The sequence below is a fragment of the Canis aureus genome, chromosome 2, assembly GCF_053574225.1.
Source record: "Canis aureus isolate CA01 chromosome 2, VMU_Caureus_v.1.0, whole genome shotgun sequence".
Classification (NCBI taxonomy): domain Eukaryota; kingdom Metazoa; phylum Chordata; class Mammalia; order Carnivora; family Canidae; genus Canis; species Canis aureus.
Window position 1 is genome coordinate 54,306,587 of NC_135612.1, and position 25,447 is coordinate 54,332,033.

General features: G+C 38.2%; 1 protein-coding gene across 4 annotated transcripts in view; it reads right to left on the reverse strand.

The window, feature by feature from the left end:
• Positions 1 to 25,447, reverse strand: part of BLM (BLM RecQ like helicase) — a 100,361-nt gene that overhangs the window by 63,980 nt on the left and 10,934 nt on the right. For 3 of the 4 annotated variants that reach the window (XM_077872373.1, XM_077872353.1, XM_077872380.1), the window contains exons 2-3: positions 2,504 to 2,605; positions 597 to 1,288 (exon numbers count right to left, since the gene is read on the reverse strand). In XM_077872373.1, the coding sequence (XP_077728499.1) occupies positions 597 to 1,288; positions 2,504 to 2,601 (790 nt within the window). In that variant the 5' untranslated portion in view covers positions 2,602 to 2,605. Of the gene's footprint in view, positions 1 to 596; positions 1,289 to 2,503; positions 2,606 to 6,655; positions 6,682 to 25,447 lie in introns of those variants that run through there. The other variant, XM_077872363.1, reaches the window with a different exon arrangement.

The following is a 25,447-nucleotide window of genomic DNA, read 5'->3' on the forward strand; positions in this document are numbered from 1 at the left end:
TGCATTTGATTAGACTACAGTTTTGCTTCTCATCAATCACCTTTCTGTCCCTTCACACCCTGTGGTAACCTTGATGGGATTCGGGTGTTTAGAAGTATTAGTCTCACATTTACAATCATTTCATGAGGTGGGTACTTCCACACATGGCTAATCTCAGCTGAGGTTCTGGGCACCTAATAACTAGAAGACCTAAACAGAAAAGGATTTGAGTGTCATCTGTAATACTTTAATAGCACAATTAGATCGTATCATACATCCACATCCGGCGGAAGCAAGCCATAAAGGACTTATAATGGAAAGGCTTTATTTCATGTCCCATTTCTGCCATGAGCTAGTCAGTAGACCGTTAAGAAACCATTTAACCTCTATGGACCTTACAGAGCTATCCTTGGTGTTTATATAAAAATTATATTACTAGAATAAAATTTTCATTTCATCTGTAGAACCTGCTTCAAAGAAGTGGCCACACGCTGTGCAACAGGTATCTCCACAGAGCTAAGGACAAAAGCTGTATCTATCTGCTATTGTTTCAGGGCCTTGCTTTGAATAAATTAATATAATCAATATATTGAAATGAGATAAAATAAAATTTTTACCTCTTTCCTCTTCCAAATGAGTTTTTAAAGAATGACTCTCCTGAGGATCTCCATGTATAAGCTCTTCAGGATTGGGGTCATCATCAATGCAAATCACATCATTACTAAACCATTCCGAGTCGTCGTTCTGTTTTTTAGTCAAACATGCTTGCTTACTTTCAAAGGAGGATGGAGTCAAATCAGCCTTTACTGTATTTGCTTGAGGAAGCTGTGCTTTCAAAAAGTTTCTCTTAGGTTTTTTTGACTTCTGAGCAGTGCTAACTCTCACAAAGTGATTTTTGCATGGTGTAACAAGCTTTGAATTTCCAGAAGTATCAAAGTCATCCATATCATCCCAATCATTGATGGTAACAAAAGAATCTGATGAAGAGCTAAATTCCAATTTCTTGAAAGTAGCATTACTGGATTTCTTTACAATCGGTGTGTTCTGGGTATTACATAAAACTCGTGAAACCAGTGACAAATCTGGCAATAATGGTTTTGAAACAGTTCTCCTGGTTTGCTGTCCTGCTGGAGTATTTTTGAGGTCACTGGGCCTTGTCTGCTGACTTGTGGCGTGGGGCAGAGGTTCACTGAAGGGAAAGGCCTCAGTGACATTAACATCTTTGTCATTTAACACAGGTGTTTTTGCTACTGACACACTAGTGACAGACACATTGTTGGCTGATGTTTTCTTCTTAAAAGTGAAAACTCTGAAAAATAATTGAAAAACTGAATTAGACTGATTAATTTTAGCAAACCCACCAACTATACAAAACTCTAAAGTCTGTTACTGATTTATACAGCAACTCCTTCACTGTAGCACAGATAAGCAAAGAATCCATCTCCTTGTTTTTTATTTTATTTTTTTAAGATTTTATTTATTTATTCATGAGAGGCACACAGAGACAGAGAGAGGCAGAGACATAGGCAGAGGGAGAAGCAGGCTCCATGCAGGGAGCCCAACGTGGGACTTGATCCCGGGTCTCCAGGATCACACCCCGGGCCGAAGGCGGCACCAAACCGCTGAGCCAGCGGGGCTGCCCTCCCTCTCTGGTTTTAAGATTTATACAGTAACTTAAAATTATAATTTGTATGCTCTGATCTTTCCAATTTAGAAGCTAATTATTTGGTTTTGAGAGTATCCAGGCCACTCCCACTACTTTATTTCTCACATGGATCATCTGTAATTAAGGAGAGGGACAGCATAAAAGAAAAAGAGAAGAGACTCAAATGTGAGGTTGAGTTGCTTGTCTGGTACAAGTTTTCCTTTTTTTTTTTGGTACAAGTTCTTTTTTTTTTTTTTTTGGTACAAGTTCTTATGGGGCAGAGAGATGAAAACTGAACAGGCTATGCTGGAACCGGAAGGACAAAGTCCCTTGGATATCTGCTGGGCGTGGTGGCATGAAGTTCAATGGTAACTTTAAAGTCCAGCACTCACATCAGTGTCTAGAATTTGGTAAAGTTCTAGAAATTATTTTTTTTAAGTTCTAGAAATTATTAAACAGAATAGAAATATTAAAGAATAAAAATTATTACTAAATATCATCAGAAGGAGTTTGGAGCCTCGCTTGGAGGAGAGAAAACTGGAGAGCTGTAGGGTTCCTCATAAACTGTTGTTGGAATAGATATAAAATTATATTAAAATATTGAAAATACCTATTTGCCCAAACTTATAGGAAGATTCATTATTCATTCATGCCACAGATATTAACTGAGCAAGTAATATGTGCCAGGAACAATGCGGAAGTACTGAATATTTATTACCTGGAGCTACTAAAACATGCTCTATCGTTAATGTGCAAAGTAGGGACATGACTGAGCCCTCAGCTTCATTTCCTTATCTGCACAGTGAAAGTGCTGAAAGAGAAGTGTTTCATTCATACAATACTCTGGGTCAGTGCCTGTATGACAGCCAAAATACTTACGAAGATTTCGGTTTGGAAGGACTTAATTTGTTACTAAGTTTTCTGGCTGAATGGCGTTCTAGTTGCTCCTGTAGATTATTCTGGGGAACGGCAGCCATGATCCTAAACAGGGAGGAAAAGAATGATCAGGGGAGTTAAGTACTTTGCATTAATCATAGTATTTCTGGAGGGGGACGCATGGAGCACTGTTTCAACTGTGCCTAGATGAATGACGTTTTTTTGGGTCAATAAATTGTTTTGATTTTTCTTTTTTTTTTTTTTTTAACATCTGGTGATACCTGAAATATATAGCCTTTAACTCAGTGAAGGCTCACTTAAATAGCAAAATGACCTGGTTTCCCCCAAAGCTAAAATAAGCACAATAGACATAAGAGAAGAGATTATTTGTAAAGGGTTTAGAGAAAAACAAGACCTAGCTTGGGCTGGAAGAGTAAATGGAAGCTGGATGGGAGCGAGGTGGGAGTGAACGATGAAAGCATATGGAAAACCCCCAAGAACAGATGAAAGGCAAAGAAGAAAGGGCTCACCTATGAGAATAGTGCACTTTGCCAGCAAGATGCCGTGCTTCATGATTATAGGGTCTCAGTCTGAAAGAGTACTTTCACCAAGCACATTTATACTCCTCGTGGGACAAATGTGATATTGCTGAGCTACTATGCAGGATAATGCACAGTCTCAGCCACCTTAAAATTCCTGAGGCTGAAGGGAGACGGGGTAGCTGGAATCTATGCATAGTTAAAAATTCTCATTCAGGCTGAGTGTTATAATTTCCTCTCCCACTCCATCTTTACCAGAGACCCACTTTTATTTTATGCCATGTACCTTAGGAGGAAGGGTTAAAAACACTAGATGTTTATGGAAATAGGAAGTTTTATATCATATTCCACTCATTGATTATTAAAATAATCTGTTTAACAACTGTTTTACTTGATTTTTTAAAAAGTTTATTTATTTTAGTAATCTCTATGTTCAATGTGGGGCTTGAACTCTTGACACCAAGATCAAGAGTCACACACTCCTCCAACCGAGCCAGCCAGGCACCATTTCACTTTAGATAGTAGTGAAAAGAAGAACTTGGAAGAAATGCAATTATATTCAATTGAAAATTTTCCATTTGTTGAGCTTGATGAAGATGATTATGATACAAATTTTCTTCCACATTCTCCAGAAGGAATGATTTCTGCCTCTTCTTCCCCTTTAGTATGCTTCAGGTAAAATAGCTAATTAATTAATAGCATTGAATAATTCATATCGATAATGTGAATTATATCTTAGTAAAGATGTTATCAAAATAATGATTAAAAAATAGACAGGAAGGGGGACACCTGGGTGGCTCAGTGATTGAGTGTCTCTGTCTTTGGCTCGGGGTGTGATCCCCGGGTCCGAGATTGAGCCCTGCATCAGGCTCCCTGCATGGAACCTGCTTCTCCCTCTGCCTCTGTCTCTGCCTCTCTCTCTCTCTGTCTTTCATGAATAATAAATAAAATTAAAAAATAGACTGAAGGGTTGTAATGAACTCCTACATACCCGTCACCCAGAGTCAACAATTGTCAACTCACATCCAATGTTGTTTCATCTGTACTCACATCCCACTGTCCTCACTTTACCATTCTGGAAGTTGACCTCCTCAAATGATGTATTTTAATTCTGTTGTCCCTTCTTTATTCATTACCTAGTATATTTCTATCAACAGAAGTCTCTTCTGACCTAGTTTGTTACCTAGTATAATACAGTTCACACAGGAAAGTCAGGATGTTAGATTCTTTCCTTTATTAATTTTCAAAACAATGACTTGATTTTCTAACAACCCCCAATGGTTAATTTTTTTTTCAGATTATAAACTCATCACTTAAATGTATTAGGCATATTTCAGTCCAATAATTATCATTCATCCTTATTGATTCTCCAATTGTTTCATGTGTGGCTAGTGGGAATCTCCTTAGTCCTTCTGACATAACCTAGTCTTTGTGAGCTCCCTCACTATCTGGAATGAATACATATTCCAGGCTAATATTGTGCATTTTCTGCCCCAGAATTAGAATTAGCCATTTCCCCCAAAGAGTCCTAATTTTTTTTACATGGACAATATGTTAAGGCCAGTTTCTGTGTGTCCAAAGGCACATTCCCATTTTGTCCTAACAAGGGGCTTGAACTCACAGCTCCAAGATCAAGAGTCGCAGGCTCCTCTGACTGAGCCAGCCAGGAACTCTAGCACTTCCCCATTTTATATCCAGTTTAAAAGGATTTTTTTTTTTAGAATTTTTAAAATTTATTCATGAGAGACACAGAGAGAGAGAGACATAGGCAGAGAGAGGGAGAAGTAGGATCCCTGCGGGACTTGATCCCAGGACCCTAGGATCATGACCTGAGCCAAAGGTAGACCCTCAACCACTGAGGCACCCAGTTGTCCCTCTTTTTTTTTTTTTTTTTTAACAAATAAAGATTTTATTTATTTATTTGATAGAGAGTGAGCGCTCACACAAGCAGGAGAGGGGCAGAGGCAGAGAGAGAGAGAGAGAGAGAGAGAAAGAGAGAGAGAAGCAGACTCCCCACTGAGCAGGGAGCCCGACATAGGGTTCGATCCCAGGACCCCAGGATCATGACCCAACCCAAAGGCAGAAACTCAACCAGTTGAGCCACCCAGGCACCTCTCTAAAAAAGACTGGTCTTTTGTTGAAATATGCTCTCTCCAAGATCTGTCCAGCGTGGAAATTCTTCACAGTATAAATGAGAAAGAGTGAAGTCACACTGCTGCCTCTCAGAATTTCAACCTCAGCTGCTGACACAGAGGTGGAGGCACAAGATCTTCAACCTTAAGACATTGAGCAGAACAAAATGGTCCACGGCATCATTACTTAATTTTTCCCCACATTCCTTCTAAGATTTTATAGTTTTTATCTCATCCTTCTATGAATTTTCCATGTCTTATTTATTTTTGGATCAAAATCAGCCATGGTACTCTGAGATTTCCAACATCACTCCAAAACATGATGATATGTATTTAACCACCTCAATAGGACAAATGTTTGATTAAATATTTCATAACTGTAGTGACACATTATGGATTCATAGTTAGCATGCAGTCAGCCTTAACCCTGGGGCACTTTCCCTACTTTTAAGCTACATGACTCTTTGGTTATTCCCAGAGGGTACCATCCTCTAGTCAGAGACACAGTCCAGAGCCTGGTAGCAAGCACACAAATTTTCTACTCAATATCCTTCAGTGGGATCGCCTTTAAGAAGTTGGTGAGTGCTGAGAAGCAAAAAGTGTCTCCCTTGTACCTATTCCATTAGAACATTAAATTGTTTGACACACAAAAAATTGTTCACTAACAGCAAAAATCTATGATATAAAATTAATGGAGGAAAATTAACTGAAAATAGAGATCAGTGAAAAGTTTCACAATACCAAAGAATAGGAACAGAGCAACGAGCCCAGAAAACTTTAAGTAAAATAAACTTCTGAATTAGACTCACCAGTGGAATCATAAGAATACTTTTTTTTTTTAAAGATTGTATTTATTTATGCATGAGAGACAGAGAGAGAGAGAGGCAGAGACACAGGCAGAGGGAGAAGCAGGCTCCATGCAGGGAGCCAGACATGGCATTTGATCCTGGATCTCCAGGATCCCACCCTGGGCCAAAGGCAACACTAAACCGCTGAGCCACCGGGGCTGCCCCACAAGAATACTTCGGTAAATGATTAACAATTTTCTCTCACTTACAAGAGGGGTAAGTCATTCTTAAGCCATTGTGATAAGCAAAATACTGATTCAATAGTTATAAAAAATTTGCTGAATGAAACAAAATGAACCACAAAACGACATCCAAGCACAGAATAAATAAGAGTAAATAAATCAGTGAAAAGAGGAATGAGAGAATAACAACAATCCAGAGCTGGAATTCAAAACATATACCCAGTAAACGAGACTTCAAGTTTTTGTAAATTAAAAAAAAAAAACAATGGCAAAGAATAAACGACTAAAGGGGTCCTATCTGAACAGTATCTTGAATAAAGAAAAATGGTTTAGGCCAGAAACTGAGGATTTTTATTTAACAAGCAGGCTGTGATACTAAGAAGTAGTCTAAGGACATGAAAAGGAAAAAAAATAGTTAAGTAATCTCTGCACTCAACATGGGGCTTGAACTCACAACCCCAAGATCAAGAGTCACATGCTCCACGGATTGAGCCAGCCAGGAACCCCTAAAAGGAAAAAAAAAAAAAGATAAAGTCCTACATGTAGCAAAGCAAGAAAAGTATCACATTTGTAATAATAAATAGAATTACTTCCAACTACTTGAGGGATATAGCTGTTAATAAGATCCTCAGCATAAAAGATCCAAGCAACTTTTGTTCATTCTCCAAAGAGTAATCTTTTTGGAGTTTTTTGTTTGTTTGTTTGTTTTTTAAAGATTTATTTATTTGAGAGAGAGCACGCTTGTGTGCAAAAGGGGGCAGGGAAAAGAGGGAGAGAATCTCAGGCAGCCTTCATGCTGATGTGGAACATGATAGGGGGCTCAATCTCACAACCCTAAAATCATGACCTGAGTCCAAACCAAGAGTCAGATGCTCATCTGCACCACCCAGGTGTCCCTGGAGTTTTAACATTTTAAGATTCAAGCCTTATCTCCAAAACTGTCTGTTAAGAAATGTTCACAGATGGGGCTCCAAGCTCAGCAGAATCTTCTTTCCCTCTCTGCCTCTCCCCCAGCTTGCACATGCATGTGTGCACACTTTCTAAAATAAATAAATAAATCTTTAAAAAAATGTTCAAATAGTAACACTGACTTTAAAAACATAAATTTAGGTAGACACAAGCAGGTGGCTTGAAGACTCTACGTCCCTCCCACATCAGGAAACTACTAAAGGTCCTGTGAAAGTGAAGCAGAATTTCCTAAGAATATGAGAGGTGGAGAAGAGAAAACCTATAATGGCTGTGAAGGCCCTGACACCATGGATGTCAAATTGATGTCTTTCGATGGTCATGAACTTATTGTGGAAAGAGAACATATACTAACATCTGGAACAATATAAGCCACATTGTGCAGCCTGAATCAGTCTGCTGAGAACAAGACTACTGAGGTCAATTTCAGAGAGATCCCTTCATGTATGCTATCAAAAGTACGTGTAGGGGCGCCTGGGTGGCTCAGTCATTTAGGCATCTGACTTGATTTCCATGCAGGTCATGATCTTGGGTTATGAGATCACCTGGCATGGGGCTCCCCACTGGGTGTGGAGCCTGCTTGGGATTCTCTCTCCTCCTCTGCCCCTACCAGCCTTCTCACTTAAAACAAACAAACAAACAAACAAACAAACAAACAAACAAGACTTATGTATTTTACCTACAAGGTTTGCTATACTAACAGCTCCATGGAATATGCCAAATATACCTGAAATTGTACCAGAACTGCTGACGACTGGGAACTTTTAGATTGTTAAATAAAATACATTGTAATAACCTGTTAACTTCTTTCAGTGTTTAAAAATAAACAAAAATTTAAAAAGTTAGTGGAAGGAATGGCTCATCTGAGTTAACCAGGTCTATTAGACATGTTCTGAAAACACTGGTGGGAAAAAGACTGTTGCTATGAAATGCAGAATTATTACAACAAAAGTTAAGGTTAAAAAAAGACTGCAGGAAAACAAAGGGCAGAAAAAGCAAAGTTTTCTCTCTTTTTTAACGCAGAATTCCTTTTCTTTCAAATAAATGTGACTAAAGTTACTATTTTGGGATCTATCAAAATCAGTAGCACTACCTTCTCTCTAGGTCAAGTCTTTCTTTTATTCTTTTTGTTGTCGTAAGATGGCTACTTTAGGACATGAGGACAGACTAGCCAAAAAGACTACTCTTAAGAAATTCACTGCCGGGATCCCTGGGTGGCGCAGTGGTTTAGCGCCTGCCTTTAGCCCAGGGCACGATCCTGGAGACCTGGGATCGAATCCCACGTCGGGCTCCCGGTGCATGAAGCCTGCTTCTCCCTCTGCCTGTGTCTCTGCCCCTCTCTCTCTCTGTGTGACTATCATAAATTAAAAAAAGAAAGAAAGAAAGAAAGAAAGAAAGAAAGAAAGAAAGAAAGAAAGAAAGAAAGAAAGAAAGAAAGAAAGAAAGAAATTCACTGCCAACTAACATTCAAGTATGTCTTGTACTGTTTTCAGTTTTCTGCTGGAAGTAGAGGTTTCAGGGGTGAGCTTCACTTGGTTACTGTTCAAAGGGAGGAGCTACCTTTCCTGCGGCAAAAGTGAGGGCAAATTTTAACCTATAAACCTCAACTTCACCTTGACAGGGCACCAGAGACAAGCAACACTTTCTCCTCTAATCAAACATTATGCAAACACAATTTCTAAATGAAGAGAGACTTCTGACTAGGATTTCATAAATGTTATTTTCTTCATTTACTGTCATGCATAGTTTATCTTCTGGGAAGAGGCATATCTCTGTGTGATTTAACTATGAAAAGCAAAGCTGTCAAAATGTGTAATCCCACTGTATCTCATAAGAAAGGGAAATTTATTAATTATAGGGTTATCAGGTGGTTACCAAATCCATTTGCCCACAGTTCTTCCATACCACTATTTTTATTATGTAGGTTTTAATTATCTTTCTTTTTAAAATTCATGGTAAAAATGTAAAGTAATTCTCCAGGCAGCCCTGGTGGCTCAGCGGTTTAGCGCCGCCTTCAAGCCCAGGGCGTGATCCTGGAGTCCTGGGATCAAGTCCCACGTCGGACTCCCTGCATGGAGCCTGCTTCTCCCTCTGCCTGTGTTCTGCCTCTCTCTCTCTGTGTCTCTCATGAATGAATAAATAAAATCTTAATAAATAAATAAATACTCCAACTTTTAGACTTTTAACTTCCAGTTATATTTAATAAGTAAAATTAAAACAGCTGCTAAGAGCTAAAAAAAGAAAGAACCTACATATTATATCAAAGAGCCCAAGGCAAAGGGAATAAATAAAAAGTCATTGCAGAATGATAAAAAAAGTCCAAACTATACTTAATCTCTATGACCCAAATACCACAGCAAAAAAATGAATAAAGCTAAAACTGTTAAAAATGCAAGGAGAGATAATGGAAAGAAACAGAACTGTAAGGAGATCACAGCATCAATTTAGTACAAAATGCAAAGACCAGTGGGAATGAGAACTGTATTAAAGAACCCAGCTTCTTTGGTTAATCCTACCACAAATTCATGGTGTACCTTGGAGGAATTCATTTACTCTCTCTAGCACCCTCATTTGTAAAGTAAGGAGGTTGGGTTGGAGAATTTCTGTGTTTCCTTCTAAAATTAGCTTTCTATGATTTCAGAACTAAGCAGGTATTTGGAAGGAATAAAATGAGAAGTAGAGAATATAATCCCAAAATGTTGATGAGCAATAAAAAAAAAATTGTCAAAGAAATAATATATACTAAAAAGTAGAGACTACATAGTTTCAAGTTGGAGGCACAAGTTAAAAACAAATTAATAGGGAAAATAAAAACAAAATTTAGAAAGTTTAAATTATGGTCTAAATAAAACTGGAACTGATAAAAAAATCTCAATATTATAAAATGATACTATTTTTAAAGAGTGATAATTAAAACACTATATATTGAACACTTAGTTGGCAGTAGTTCTTAGCATTTTAGGTCATAGATTCTGTTAACAATCTTATGAAAATAATGGACCCTCTGTCTGAAAAATGAACACAATTTTGTAATAAGTTTCAAGGGGTTCTGAGTCCCACCAGGAGCCCACCACAGCCTTTGGTAACAACCTGTTTTATTTGAATATAGCTGAAGGAGAGGAAAATAATGAAGTAATTACACATGTGTATAATCTTAGAAAAAGTACAGAATAACAATTAAAAAGAATTAAGGGCATAAAAGTCAATAAGGAAAAAATAGGGGAACTGATAACACCAAGAGGTGTTTCTAGAGCACAATGAAGAGACAAACAGGGATCCCTGGGTGGCGCAGCGGTTTAGCGCCTGCCTTTGGCCCAGGGCGCGATCCTGGAGACCCGGGATCGAGTCCCACGTCGGGCTCCCGGTGCATGGTGCCTGCTTCTCCCTCTGCCTGTGTCTCCGCCTCTCTCTCTCTCTCTCTGTGACTATCATAAATTAAAAATAAAAAAATAAGAAAAGTAAACTATAAAAAAAAATAAAACATAACGAGAAACATATAAACACTAACATCAAAGCATGATGGTTGATTTGAAAAATCTAAATTAAATAGACGTTTTAAAAAAATGTAAGTACTCAATATTGATATGAGAAATAGGAAGCCAAAATGAACAGTTAAAATGGAAAGAACTATAAAAAGTTTCTCTAAAAAGCACCAAATTCATTGTACAAATTCATTGTCCAAAACAAGCATGGTCCTGACTCTAAAATATCATAAGTACAAAGAAACTTAAGTTGATGCTCACCAACCTCAAATGGGCCTGCAGCTCTGCCAAGAAAAAGTACATTTCTCTGGTCAATTTACTCTCATTTTACTTCCTCAAACTTCTACTCTTCTCTCCAAACAGATGACTTCCTTTCTATATTACAGAGAACATGGAAACCACCACAGGAAACCCCCACTTTTCTGCCAAATTGCAAGCCCCCTCTTTATGTGGAGCCGGGCTACCCTCTGACAAAGTTCTCCACCTGAATCTTTAGATCCCCTACACATCCTTCACCTTTCCAAAAACCTTACTCTATTTATTACTAATCTTTCTCTTTCTTGTATAATTAGTCCATTCTTCTTGACTGGCATCCCTTTAGATTTTAAACATGTGAAAGCCTCTCCCTTTGAGGAAAGAAAACCCCAAAACATAACACCTATATGACTCCATATCTCCTTCCCTGTAGAGCCAACCTTTTTTTTTTTTTTTAATTTTATCAAAGAGAGCGAGTGAGCACGTGCACAAGCAGGGGAAGAGGGGCAAAGGGACAGAGAGAGGGAGAAGCAGACTCCTCGCTGAGCAGGGAGCCCAACTTGGGGCTCGATCCCAGGACCCTGAATCATGACTTGAGCCGAAGGCAGTTGCTTAACCAACTGAGCCACCCAAGCGCTCCTTTTAAAAAAGATTTTATTTATTTGAGAGAGAGTACACACACACACACACACACACACACACACACACAAAGGAGGAGCAGAGGGAGAGGGACAAGCAGACTCTGCACCAGGTGTAAAGCCCAATGTGGGACTCCATCCCACGACTCTGAGATCATGACCTGAGCTGAAGAGTCAGACACTTACACGACTGAGCCACCCAGGTGCCCCTACAGCCAAACTTCTTGAAAGACTTACCTTCACTCTCCATTTCCCAACCCTCAATCATCTTTTCCTCATATAAATCTGGCTTCTACCTGACCACAAAGCTAAAACCCTTACTAGGGCCACTAACGATCTCTATATTACTTAATCCAATAGCCTTTTTGACCCTTCTCTTTTCTGACCTCTTAATATATGACATAGTTGACTACATGCTCCTTTTTGAAACAGGAGCCTTCTATCAGACCCTCTTGACACAAGTTTGCTCCTACTCATCCTTCAGTATGTCATCTGAATCATTACTTCCTTAAGGAAAACCCGTATTTAGGGAGGAGGTTAAAAGCATGGGTTCTGAGCCAAAGTACATGGGTTTGTATCCTGGCTCTGCCATTTATTAAGTGCCCTTGGACACTGCCATTTAACCTCTCTGTCCCTCAGATTACTCATCTATACAATGCCCCCCAACCTCAAGTGGTTGTTCCGTGAATTTGAGCAAATCAGTATTTGTGAAGTGTTTAGAATGTTATCTGGGAGACAACAAGTATATAGATATCTGTGTTTGATAAAGAATAATTCCTCTATAATACATTTTTATGATAATAAATACCTCTTAATTGCAGCTCTTATCACAGTTGTAACTCTACATTCACTTTTGTAATTACTTGATTGGTTATTTCTTCTACTAGATTTTGAGTACTATGCAGATTGGGCCACTATTGGTTTTATGACCCACAGCATCTCTAAATACCTAGCGCTTTATTAACACTTATTAAATTAAAGAATAAAAAACAATTTTAAAGAATATAGAAAGGATGGTTCAAAGGACTTTATTTATTTGAAAGACTTATTTACTTATTTATTTATCTGAGGGAGAGAGAAAGTGAGAATGAGAGAGAGCACACATGCATGGGGTGGGAGGTAAGGGGCAGAGAGAGAGGGAGAGGGAAACTCAAACAGACTCAGCTCTGAGATCACAGCCTGAACTGAAACCAAGAGTCAAGTGCTTAACCAACTGTACCACCCAGGTGCCACTCAAAAGAATAACTGTGATCAACTACGGCTTATGCCAGAAATATAAAGCTGTTTAATATTAAGTAAAACCATTAACACGTCATCTTAACAGTTTACTTAATAATAGTATGATCAGATCCATAGATTCTAAAAATATATTTCTATTGGGGTAAAACATACATGGAGTAAAGTGCATTGATCTTAAATGTACCTCTCAATACAGTTTTACTTATATATTCAATTAAATAAATAACATTCAATTATAATATAGAATATCGGTAACACCTCAGTATGCTTTCTTGTTTTCTTTCCCAGTTAATATACCCTAGATGTAACCACTACTTGACTCTATCACCAGTGATTAGTTTTGCCTATTCTTGAACTTCATTCATATATATAGAATAATATACTATGTACTATCAATGTATTTTTGAAAAGCCAGCTGATAAAACTCAAATCATTTCTAATAGGTAGACTGAAACACAGAATTAGAAATTGAAACAAAAAAAAAAAAAAAAGAAAAAAAAAAAAGAAATTGAAACCAAGACTCATTGTAATATATTTTACAGTAGGGATGAATCCATTAAAAATAGGGCCAAAAAACAAGGGTGTTCTCTTATTTTCACTCTCACATTTTCACATATTTGCCAATGTGAAAATATTCAAAAAGGAAAATACTAGAAGAGATGAGAATATCATTACATGTAGACAATATGATTATATACCAACACAATCCAAAGAAAATCAGTCATAACAATAGATAATTAAAACTTCAGCAAAGTGGTTAAATAAAAGATAAATATAAATCCACAGAAGGCAAGTGTATTCGTGTGTAGTGGTAATAACTAACTAGAAAATCCAAATTTTAAAAAGCATTCAGTTAACAATAGCAATGAAAAGTATTAAACTACCAATTAACCTAACAAAAGATATACATCTTCATGATATAAAGAAAATGACCAAATATTACTAGGAGAAATAAAGAAAAATTGGAAAAAGAGACAAATATTTCATATTCTTCAATGAAAGCTTTAAATGTCATTAAGATAGCAGTCTTTCATAAATTAATTCAAGAGTTTAACAAAATTCCAATTAAAACACCACAAGAATACTTTACAAAACTCAACAAAAATGCTTCTAAAGTTCTTTTGTCAAAAGCACAATATTGGGGCTGGAACCAGCATTAGAAATACAATTATGTTAAATGTGACAGTAATTTAAAAGGCATGGTACTCATCTTTAAAAAAGAAAAACCTGGTCTCTAAAACGTAATGTTTAATGTGTGATGAGAAAAACATAACAAAATAGGGAAAATAATCAGTATTTAACAAGTGTTACTGGGATGTTCAGTAAGCAATATACTCTAGATCAGGAGCTGGCAAACTACAGACACACAGGCCAAATCTGGCCTGCAGCCAGGTTTTGTAAGCAATGTTTTCCTGAAACACAACTATGCTTATTTGTTCACATACTACCTATAGCTAGCTGCTTTAACACCATAGTTGCGTAGTTATGGCAGAGACTATCTGGTCTGCAAAGCCTAAAATGTTTACTATCTGGCTTTTTTTAGAAAAGATTTGTTGATAGTTACTCTAGATTATTGTTGAGTAAAAAAATAATTATTAAATACATCAAATCCCTGATTAGAAGTAAAAAAAAATTAAAACTTTCTTTTAAAGATTTTATTTTTCATGAGAGACACACAGAGAGAGGCAGAAACATAGACAAAAGAAGCAGGCTCCTTGCGGGGAGCCCGAAGCGGGACTCTATTCCTGGATCCAGGATCATGTCCTGAGCTGAAGGCAGATGCTCAACCGCTCGCTGAGCCACTCAGGTGCCCCTAACAGGCCAAAACCTAAATCAAAGTGGACAACTAGAGAGTTAAGGAGAGCACTGAAACTGCTTTTGTCCTAAGACAGATGTCTAAATCCTGAGAATCTGGGTATCAATTTTGATAGCCTTGGAGGGAAAAGACAGAATGAAAGTTAGGCCTAACCAGGGGGGAAAGTCCCCCTATAAAATCGGCAACCCCAACGGCCTTATCGTTTGGGAAAAGGTAAACTAATATTAAATCCCACTTCTTTTTTTTTTTTTTTTTTTTTTTTTATTCATGAAAGACACAGAGAGAGAAAGAGGCAGACACATAGGCAGAGGGAGAAGCAGGCTCCAGGCAGGGAGCCCGGTGTGGGACTTGATCCTGAGACCGAGGTTCACGCCCTGAGCCAAGGGCAGGTGCTCAACCGCTGAGCCACCCAGGAGTCCCTTAAATCCCACTTCTATTGCTGGTGTTTGTAAGTGAATAGAAGTTACCAATTGAGAGGGGCTATGTGGGAAAGATCCTGAGATCACAAGCCCAAGAATATTTTCTTATTTATTTATTTATTTATGACAGTCACACACACACACACAGAGAGAGAGAGGGGCAGAGACACAGGCAGAGGGAGAAGCAGGCTCCATGCACCGGGAGCCCGATGTGGGATTTGATCCCGGGTCTCCAGGATCGCGCCCTGGGCCAAAGGCAGGCTCCAAACCGCTGCACCACCCAGGGATCCCCCAAGAATATTTTCAAATCAATTTGTACACCTGAATAATTTCTTAAAACTTCAAGTCATTAATTTAGATTGAAGTGATCCTAGCTCCAAAGTACCTGGCAGAAGCAAATGCAAAAATGTCTCTGGAGAAATATATATCTTAGGGCTTAAATAATTTCCATAAATAATTTTTCAAGACAATGTATAGCAAACACAGACAAATATAGCCAAGCACACAAGGAAACAAGGCACCAGGAATGAGACCTTGCAGTAATAGAAATGGTCGAACAGGCATAAAAGTGTAAGGCAACTAAACTTATGTTTAGAAAAATCAAAGACAAGCTTGGAAATAACTGCAGTATGATCTTGCCAAAAGGACTTCTAAAAATGAAAAATACAATAACCAAAACTAAGAATTCAATGAATGGATTTACCAATACATTACGCACAACTAAAGAGATATTAGTAAATGGGAGGGAAAATCAGAAAAAAGTGTCCAAGATCCGTCTCCAGGGATTTCTCACCTTCTTACCTGGTCCAAGCCTTTTGAGCAAAGGACATGTTAAGTCTTTGGCAGCTAGAGATAGCATGTCCCTCCAGAGAGATCTGGAGTCAGACCTCCCGAGAGACATCCCACAGTAGTAAAGACAAAGCCCTCTCCTTTCTCTCCCTTGAGATATTTCCTTATATTTCAGGGTAATAAACCTTAAGACACCCTCCCCATCTCACCCCAGGGTAGACCTGCCTACATCCTAAGGTAACAAGTAATCTCTCTGGAAGGAAGGATGTGCATATGTGTCAGCAATTCAGTGCTCAGAGTCTCTGGGTTTTGGAGTTCCTTTTCTGTGATGCACTAAACTGCATGTACGTACAGGTATCACCTAGTCCTTATTGCCTCACCCTGTGGGAATCAGGGCACAAGAAACTGATATAAGATATTGCTGGCTGTTTTTGCTGTAATAAATTGTCTATATCTCTGATCCAGGGGTCTTGGGTCTTGTCAGTACATATATAAATGTGTATATATGTGTGTATAAAAAACTATGACAAGGTAACTTACTAGTTTAAAAACAGGACAAAATCTAAGATCCTTCATGGTTTCTGACATAACAAATGCATACACAGAGAGATAAAGAAAACAGGTGGAAAATAAGAGAAGTTAAAAGACACAGAAGATATAGTGATTCTAACAGAAATCTCGTTCCAGAAAGAGGAGAAACTGAGGCAGAATTTATACTTAAAAAGATAACAGCTCAGATGTTTCCTCCAGAATCAAAGACATGAATCTTCAGATTCAAGAAACCAAACAAATTCTGAGCAGGATAGATAAAAAGAAATCCATACCAAAATACATCATTGTGCAACATTTGAACAGAAAATTGATTTCTCTTCAGCAAAAATGAAAATCACTTTCCATGTGCTGACAGAAAATAACCTAGAACTCTTTTCCCAGCAAAACTATCCTTCAAAAATTGAGATTGAATTATATACTTTAAAAGGATGAATTTTGTGATTTGTGAATTACATCTCAGTAAAGTTGTTACTTTTAAAACTGACTATAACAAAAGCAACGGATAAGTGCTGAGGATGCAGAGAAATTGGAACCCTCATACACTGTTGTGAGAGCATAAAATGGTGCAGCTGTGTTGGAAAAGTCTGGCAGTATTTCAGAAGATTAAACACAGAGAAACCAGCAATTTCACTCCTAGATATATACTCAAAAGAACAGAAAACATGGATTCAAACAAATACTTGTACCTGAATGTTCACAGAGGCAGTATTCATAATACCCAAAAAGCAAAACAACCCAAATGTCCATCCACTGATGAATGGAAAAATAAAACATAGGTATCCCTGTGAGGAAATATTTGGTCATACAAAGGAATATAGTACTGTTTCATGCTACAATAATGAGAACCTTGAAATATTACACTAAGGCAAAGAAACCAGTCATAAGAACCACATATGATATGATATGATTCTATTTATATGAAATGTCCAGAATAAGCAAAGCTGTATAAACAAAGTAGCTTGTGATTGCCTGGGAGTGAGGTGGTGATCAGATTGGGGGATGATGGTGAAGGGTGTGGAGGTTGTCTTTGGGTTGAGGAAAATGTTTTGAAATCAGTCGTGACAATGGCTGCACAAGTCTATGAACATAGTAAGAGCCACTGAGTTGTTCTCGAAATGGGTGAATTTTACACTATGTGAATTACCTCTCAAAGTTGTTAGGAAAGAAATCAAGGCAGAGCGCCTGGGTGGCTCAGTGGTTGAGCATCTGAGTTCAGCTCAGGGCATGATCCCAGGGTCCTGGGATCGAGTCCTGCATCAGGCTCCCCACAGAGAGCCTGCTTCTCCCTCTGCCTGTCTCTGCCTCTCTCTCTGTCTCTCTCATGAATAAATAAATAAATGGTGCTAGGAAAATTGGACAGCCACATGCAGAAGAATGAAACTAGACCATTCTCTTACACCATACACAAAGATAAACTCAAAATGGATGAAAGATCTAAAGTGAGACAAGAATCCATCAAAATCCTAGAGAAGAACACAGGCAGCACCCTTTTGAACTTGGCCACAGTAACTTCTTGCAGGATACATCTATGAAGGCAAGGGAAACAAAAGCAAAAATGAATTATTGGGACTTCATCAAGATAAAAAGCTTCTGCACAGCAAAAGAAACAGTCAACAAAACTAAAGGACAACCTACAGAATGGGAGAAGATATTTGCAAATGACATATCAGATAAAGAGCTAGTATCCAAGATCTATAAAGAACTTATTAAACTCAACAGCAAAGAAACAAACAATCCAATCGTGAAATGGGCGAAAGACATGAACAGAAATTTCACAGAGGAAGACTTAGACGTGGCCAACAAGCACATGAGAAAATGCTCCGCATCACTTGTCATCAGGGAAATACAAATCAAAACCACAATGACATACCACCTCACACCAATGAGAATGGTAAAAATTAACAAGACAGGAAACAACAAATGTTGGAGAGGATGTGGAGAAAGGGGAACCCTCTTGCACTGTTGGTGGGAATGTGAACTGGTGCAGCAGCCACTCTGGAAAACTGTGTGGCTCAAAGAGTTAAAAATAGAACTGCCCTACGACCCAGCAATTGCACTGCTGGGGCTTTACCCCAAAGATACAGATGCAGTGAAACGCCGGAACACCTGCACCTCGATGTTTATAGCAGCAATGTCCACAATAGCCAAACTGTGGAAGGAGCCATGGTCTTCATATAAGGATGAATGGATAAAGAAGCTGTGGTCTATGTATACAATGGAATATTACTCAGCCATTAGAAACGACAAATACTCACCATTTGCTTCAATATGGATGGAACTGGAGGGTATTATGCTGAGTGAAATAAGTCAATCGGAGAAGGACAAAGATTATATGGTCTCATTCATTTGGGGAATATAAAAAATAGTGAAAGGGAATAAAGGGGAAAAGGAGAAAAAATGAGTGAAAATATCAGTGAGGGTGACAGAACATGAGAGACTCCTAACTCTGGGAAATGAACAAGGGGTGGTGGAAAGAGAAGTGGGCGGGGGGTTGGGGTGACTCAGTGACAGGCACTGAGGGGGGCACTTGACGGGATGAGCACTGGGTGTTATGCTATATGTTGGCAAATTGAACTCCAATAAAAAAATTAAAAAATAGGGGGAGTGGGTGGGTGGGGGGGAAAAAAATTAAAAAATAAAATAAAATCTTAAAAAAAAAAAGAAAAAAAGAAAGAAATCAAGGCAATATAAAAAATTTTCAGATCACCAAAACCTATAGTTTGCCACCAGTGACTCTCATTAAATGAGATTCTGAAGGAAGTATTTAAGGCAGTAGAAAAGTAAGCCTAGATGGAAGTTCTCACATGATAGGTGGACTGAAGGAAGTCAAGAAAGTGGTAAATACATGACTAAATCTATGCAAGCCTTGACTGCACAAAGCAATAATAATAATGTCTTGTAGGGTGAAAAATAAAATAGTTAAAATACCCAACAGTAATGACACATAAGTGAGGTGCTCCAAGGCCTCTGTGATTTAAGGGGTGTATGGTGTTGTTTAGTTTTAGACTTTGAGAGGACAAATATGCATGCTGCACATTCTAGGGTAACCACTAGAATGAAGAATAAAAATAGAATAACTTAAAATCTAGAAGGCGAAAATGAAATGATTAAAAAAAAAAAAAAACTCACCTAAAAGAAAGCTATACAGGCTCCTAGGTGGCTCAGTTGGTTAAGTGCCTGACTCTTGATTTTTGCTCAGGTCATAATCTCAGGGTGGTGGGATCGAGTCCCACATGGGGCTCTGCGCTCCGTAGGGAATCTGCTTGAGATTCTCTCCCTCTGCCCACCTGCCCCACTCATGCCTGCTCTCTCTCAAATAAATAAAATTTTTAATTTTATTTTTAAAATTTTTATGTAATTTTTTTAATATGGAGAACTGAAGGTTTAATTTTAATTCCAGTATAGTTAACATACAATGTAATATTAGTTCTAGATGTACAATACAGTTATTCAAAAATTCTATATATTACTCAGTGCTCATCATGATAAGTGTACTTTTAAATCCCCATCACCTGTTTCATCCATCTTCCCACTTACCTCCCCTCCAGTAATCATCCATTCTCTATATTTAAGAGCCTGTTTTTTGGTTTATTTCCTTTTTCCTTTGCTCATTTGTAGAAGTAGCACTATTTAAAAAATAAGGGTTGGGCAGCTTGGGTGGCTCAGCGGTTTAGCACCGCCTTCAGCCCAGGGCCTGATCCTGGAGACCTGGGATCGAGTCCCACATTGGTCTCCCTGCATGGAGCCTGCTTTTCCCTCTGCCTGTATCTCTGCCTCTCTGCCTCTGTGTCTCTCATGAATAAATAAATAAAATCTTAAAGAAAAAAAAATAAGGGTTATCTCCAAATTAATCCATTTATTCAGTGCAATCCAAATCAAATAGCCAACAGGAGGTTTTTTAAATTCAATTAACTAACATATACTGTATTATTGGTTTCAGAGGTAGAATTTGGTGATTCATCAGTCTTATATAACACCCAGCGATCATTACATTACGTGCCTTCCATCATGTCCAACCCCCAGTTACCCTACCCTCCACCTCTTCCCTTCCAGCTACTCTCCGTTTCTTTCTTATGATTAAGTCTTATGTTTTATCTTGTTTTATTTTTTCCTCTCTTCCCCTATAGTCCTCTGTTTTGTTTCTTAAATTTCACACATGAGTGATATAAAATTGTCTTTCTCTGACTGACTTATTTCGCTGAGCATCATACCCTCTAGTTTCATCTATGTCGTTGCAAACAGTAAGATTTCATTCTTTGTGATGGCTGAGTAGTATTCCATTGTGGACATTGCTGCTATAAACATCGGGTGCAGGTGCCCCTTCGGATCACTACATTTGTATCTTTGGGGTAAATATCCAGTAGTGCAATTGCTGGCTAATAGGGCAGCTCTATTTTCAACTTCTTGAGGAACCTCCATACTGTTTTCCAGAGTGGCTGCACTAACTTGCATTCCCTCCAATAGTGTACGAGGGTCCCCCTTTCTCTGCATCCTTGCCAATATCTGTTGTTTCCTGACTTGTTAATTTTAGCCATTCTGACTGCTGTGTGAGGTGTATCTCACTGTGGTTTTGATTTGTATTTCGCTGCTGCTGAGTAATGCTGGGCATTTTTTCATGTGTCTGTTGGCCATTTGTAGGTCTTCTTTGGAGAAATGTCTGTTAATGACTTCTGCCCATTTCTTGATAGGATTATTAGTTCTCTGGGTGTTGAGTTTGATAAGTTCTTTATAGATTTTGGATACTAGCCCTTTATCTGATATGTCATTTGCAAATATCTTTTCCCACTCTGTTGTCTTTTGGTTTTGTCGACTGTTTCCTTTGCTGTGTAAAATCTTTTTATCTTAATGAAATACCAATAGTTCATTTTTGCCTTTGCCTTTGTTTCCCTTGCCTTTGGAGATGTGTCTAGTAAGAAGTTGCTGTGGCCAAGGTCACGAAAGTTGCTGTCTATATTCTCCTCTAGGATTTTGATGGATTCCTGTCTCACATTTAGGTCTTTCATCTATTTTGAGTCTATTTTTGTGTATGGTGTGAGGAAATGATCCAGTTTCATTCTTTTGCATATGGCTGTCCAATTTCCCCAACACCATTTGTTGAAGAGACTTTTTTCCATGGGATATTTTTTCCTGTTTTGTCGAAGATTAGTTGACCATATAGCTGAGGGTCCATTTCTGGATTCTCTATTCTGTTCCATTGATCTATGTGTTTGTTTTTGTGCCAGTACCACACTGTCTTGATGACTACAGCTTCATAATAGAGCTTGAAGTCCAGAATTGTGTTTGGTTTTCTTTTTCAACATTCCTCTGGCTATTAGGGGTCTTTTCTGGTTCCTTACAAATTTTAGGATTATTTGTTCTAACTTTGTGAAATAAGGTGATGGTATTTTGATAGGGATTGCACTGAATGTGTAGATTGCTCTAGGTAGCCTAAACATTTTAACAATATTTATTCTCCTAATCTATAAGCATTGAACGTTTTTCCATTTGTGTCTTCAATTTCTTCCATAACTGTTCTATAGTTTTCTGAGCACAGATCCTTTGCCTCTTTGTTAGTTTTATTCCTAGGTATCTTATGATTTTGTGTGCAACTGTAAATGGGATTGATTTCTTCATTTCTCTTTCTTCTGTCTCATTTTTAGTATACAAAAGTGCAACTGATTTCTGTGCATTGATTTTATATCCTGCCACTTTGCTGAATTCCTGTATGAGTTCTAGGAATTTTGGGGTCAAGTCTTCTGGGTTTTCCATACAGAATATCATGTCATCTGCAAAGAGGGAGAGCTTGACTTCTTTGCTGATTCGGATGCCTTTTATTTCTTCTTGTTGTCTGACTGCTGAGCCTAGGACTTCTAGTACTATGTTGAATAACAGTGGTGATAGTGGACATCTCTGCCATGTTCCTGACCTTAGGGGAAAAGCTCTCAGTTTTTCCCCATTGAGATTACTATTCTTGCTGTGGGCTTTTTTATAGATGGCTCTATGATATTGAGGTATGTTCCCTCTATCCCTACATTGAAAGTTTTAACCAAGAAAGGATGCTGTACTTTTGAAATATTTTTTCTGCATCAACTAGAGGATCATATGGTTCTTATCCCTTCCTTTATTAATGTAGTGTATCACATTGATTGATTTGCAGATGTTGAACCACCCAGGAATAAATCCCCCTGGGTCATGGCAAATAATCCTTTTAATGTACTGTTGGATCCTACTGACTAGTATCTTGGTGAGAATTTTGCATCCATGCTCATCTGGGATATTGGTCTGTAATTCTCCTTTGTGGTGGGGTCTTTGGTTTTGGGATCAAGGTAATGTTGGCCTCATAGAACGAGTTTGGAAGTTTTCCTTACATTTCTATTTTTTGAAACAGCTTCAGAAGAATAGATGTTAATTCTTCTTTAAACGTTTGGTAGAATTCCCTTGGGGAGCCATCTGGCCCTGGACTCATTTATTGGGAGATTTTCGATGACTGCTTCAATTTCCTTACTGGTTATGGGTCTGCTCAGGTTTTCTATTTCTTCCTGTTTCAGTTTTGGTAGTTTATATGTCTCCAGGAATGCATCCATTTCTTCCAGATTCCCTAATTTTTGGCATATAATTGCTCATAATACGTTCTTATAATTGTTTGTATTTCTTCAGTGTTGGTTGTGATCTTTCATTCATGATTTTATTTATCCAGGTCCTTTTTCTTTGCTTTTCGATAAGTCTGGCCAGGGGTTTATCAATCTTATTAATACTTTCAAAGAACTAGCTTCTCATGGCATTGATCTGCCCTACTGTTCTTTTGGTTTCTATTTCATTTATTTCTGCTCTAATCTTTATTATTTCTCTTCTCCTGCTGGGTTAGGCTTTACTTGCTGTTCTTTCTCCAGCTCTGTTAGGTGTAAGGTTAGCTTGTGTATTTGAGACCCTTCTTGTTACTTGAGAAAGGCTCATATTGCTATAAACTTCCCTCTTAAGACCACCTTTGGTGCATCCCAAAGGTTTTGAACAGCTGTGCTTTCATTTTCATTTGTTTCCATGAATATTCTTAATTCTTCTTTAATTTTCTGGTTGACCCATTCATTCTTTAGTAGGATGCTCTTTAGTCTACATTTATTTGAGTTCTTTCCAAATTTCCTCTTGTAATTGAGTTCCAGTTTCAAAGCATTGGTTTGAAAATATGTAGGGAATGATCACAATCTTTTGGTACCGGTTGAGACCTGATTTGTAACCCAGTATGTGATCTATCCTGGAGAATGTTCCATGTGCACTCGAGAAGAATGTGTATTTTGGTGCTTTAGGATGGAATGTTCTGACTATATCTGTGAAGTCCATCTGGTCCAGTGTGTTATCAAAGCTCTTGTTTCATTGTTGATCTTCTGCTTAGATGATAGGTTCGCTGCAGTGAATGGGGTGTTAAAGTCCACTACTATTATTGTATTATTATCAATGTGTTTCTTTAAATTTTGTTTTATTGTTTTTTTTAATTTTTATTTTATTTATGATAGTCACAGAGAGAGAAAGAGAGAGAGAGAGAGAGAGAGAGAGAGGCAGAGACACAGGCAGAGGGAGAAGCAGGCTCCATGCACCGGGAGCCGGACGTGGGATTCGATTCCGGGTCTCCAGGATCGCGCCCTGGGCCAAAGGCAGGCGCCAGACCGCTGAACCACCCAGGGATCCCTTTCTTTAAATTTTGTTATTAATTGGCTGCTCCCGTGTTAGAGGCCTAAATATTTACAACTGTTAGATCTTCTCGTTGGAGAGACCCTTTAATAATGACATAGTGTCCTTCCTCATCTCTTATTACAGTCTTTGGTTTAAAATCTAATTTGTCTGATATAAGAATTGCTACCTCAGCTATCTTTTGATGTCTATTAGCATTATAAATGGTTTTCCACCCTCTCACTTGAAGTCTGGAGGTGTCTTTGGGTCTAAAATGAGTCTCTTGCAGATAGCATATCTATGATCTTGCCTTTTTTTTAATCCAATCTGATACCCTGTGTCCTTTGATTGGGGCATTAAGCCCATTTACATTCAAAATAACTATTGAAATATATTAATTTAGTGTCATTATATTACATGTAAAGTCACTGTTTTTGTATATTGTCTCTGTCCCTTTCTGGTCTATGTAACTTTTGGGCTCTCTTCACTTCTAGGACCCTTTTAAAACTTTCTGTAGGGCTGGTCTGGTGATCACAGGGAGTGTGCTTGAGATTCTCTTCCTCTGCCTCTCTCCCTGCTCACATGCACTCTCTCTCAAATAAATATAAATCTTTTTTAAAAAGCTATAAAAATTAAGAACTTAGGAAACAACAGATCTGGTGAGGATGTGGAGAAAGGGAAACCGTCTTACACTGTTGGTGAAAATGCAAACTGATGCAGCCACTCTGGAAAACAATATGGAGGTTCCTCAAAAAGTTAAAAATAGAGCTAGCCTATGACCCAGGAATTACACTACTAGGTATACAGAGTGATTCAAAAGAACACCTGCACCCCAATGTTTATAGCAGCAATGTCCACAATAGTCAGACTATGGAAAAAGCCCAGATGTTCACTGGCAGATGAATGGATAAAGATGTGCTGTGTGTGTGTACATAGGAATATTACTCAGCCATCAAAAAGAATGAAATTTTGGCATTTGCAATGACACAGATGGAACTAGAGGGTACTACGCTAAGCAAAATAAGTCAGTCAGAGAAAGACAAATACCATATGATTTCATTCATATGTATAATTTAAGAAACAAAACAGGGCAGCCCCGGTGGTGCAGCGGTTTATCACCGTCTGCAGCCCAGGGCGTGATCCTGGAGACCCGGGATCAAGTCCCACGTCAGGCTCTCTGTGTGGTGCCTGCTTCTCCCTCTGCCTGTGTCTCTGCCTCTCTCTCTCTCTGTCTCTATGAATAAATAAAATAAAATCTTAAAAAAAAAAAAAAAGAAACAAAACATGAACATAGGGGAAAGCAAGGAAAAATTAAGATGAAAATTGAGTGGGAGGCAAACCAAGAGACACCGAACTCTAGGGAATAAACTGAGGGTTGCTGGAGGAGAGGTAGGTGGAGGTGATGGACATTAAGGAGGGTACATGATGTAATGAACACTGGGCACTATT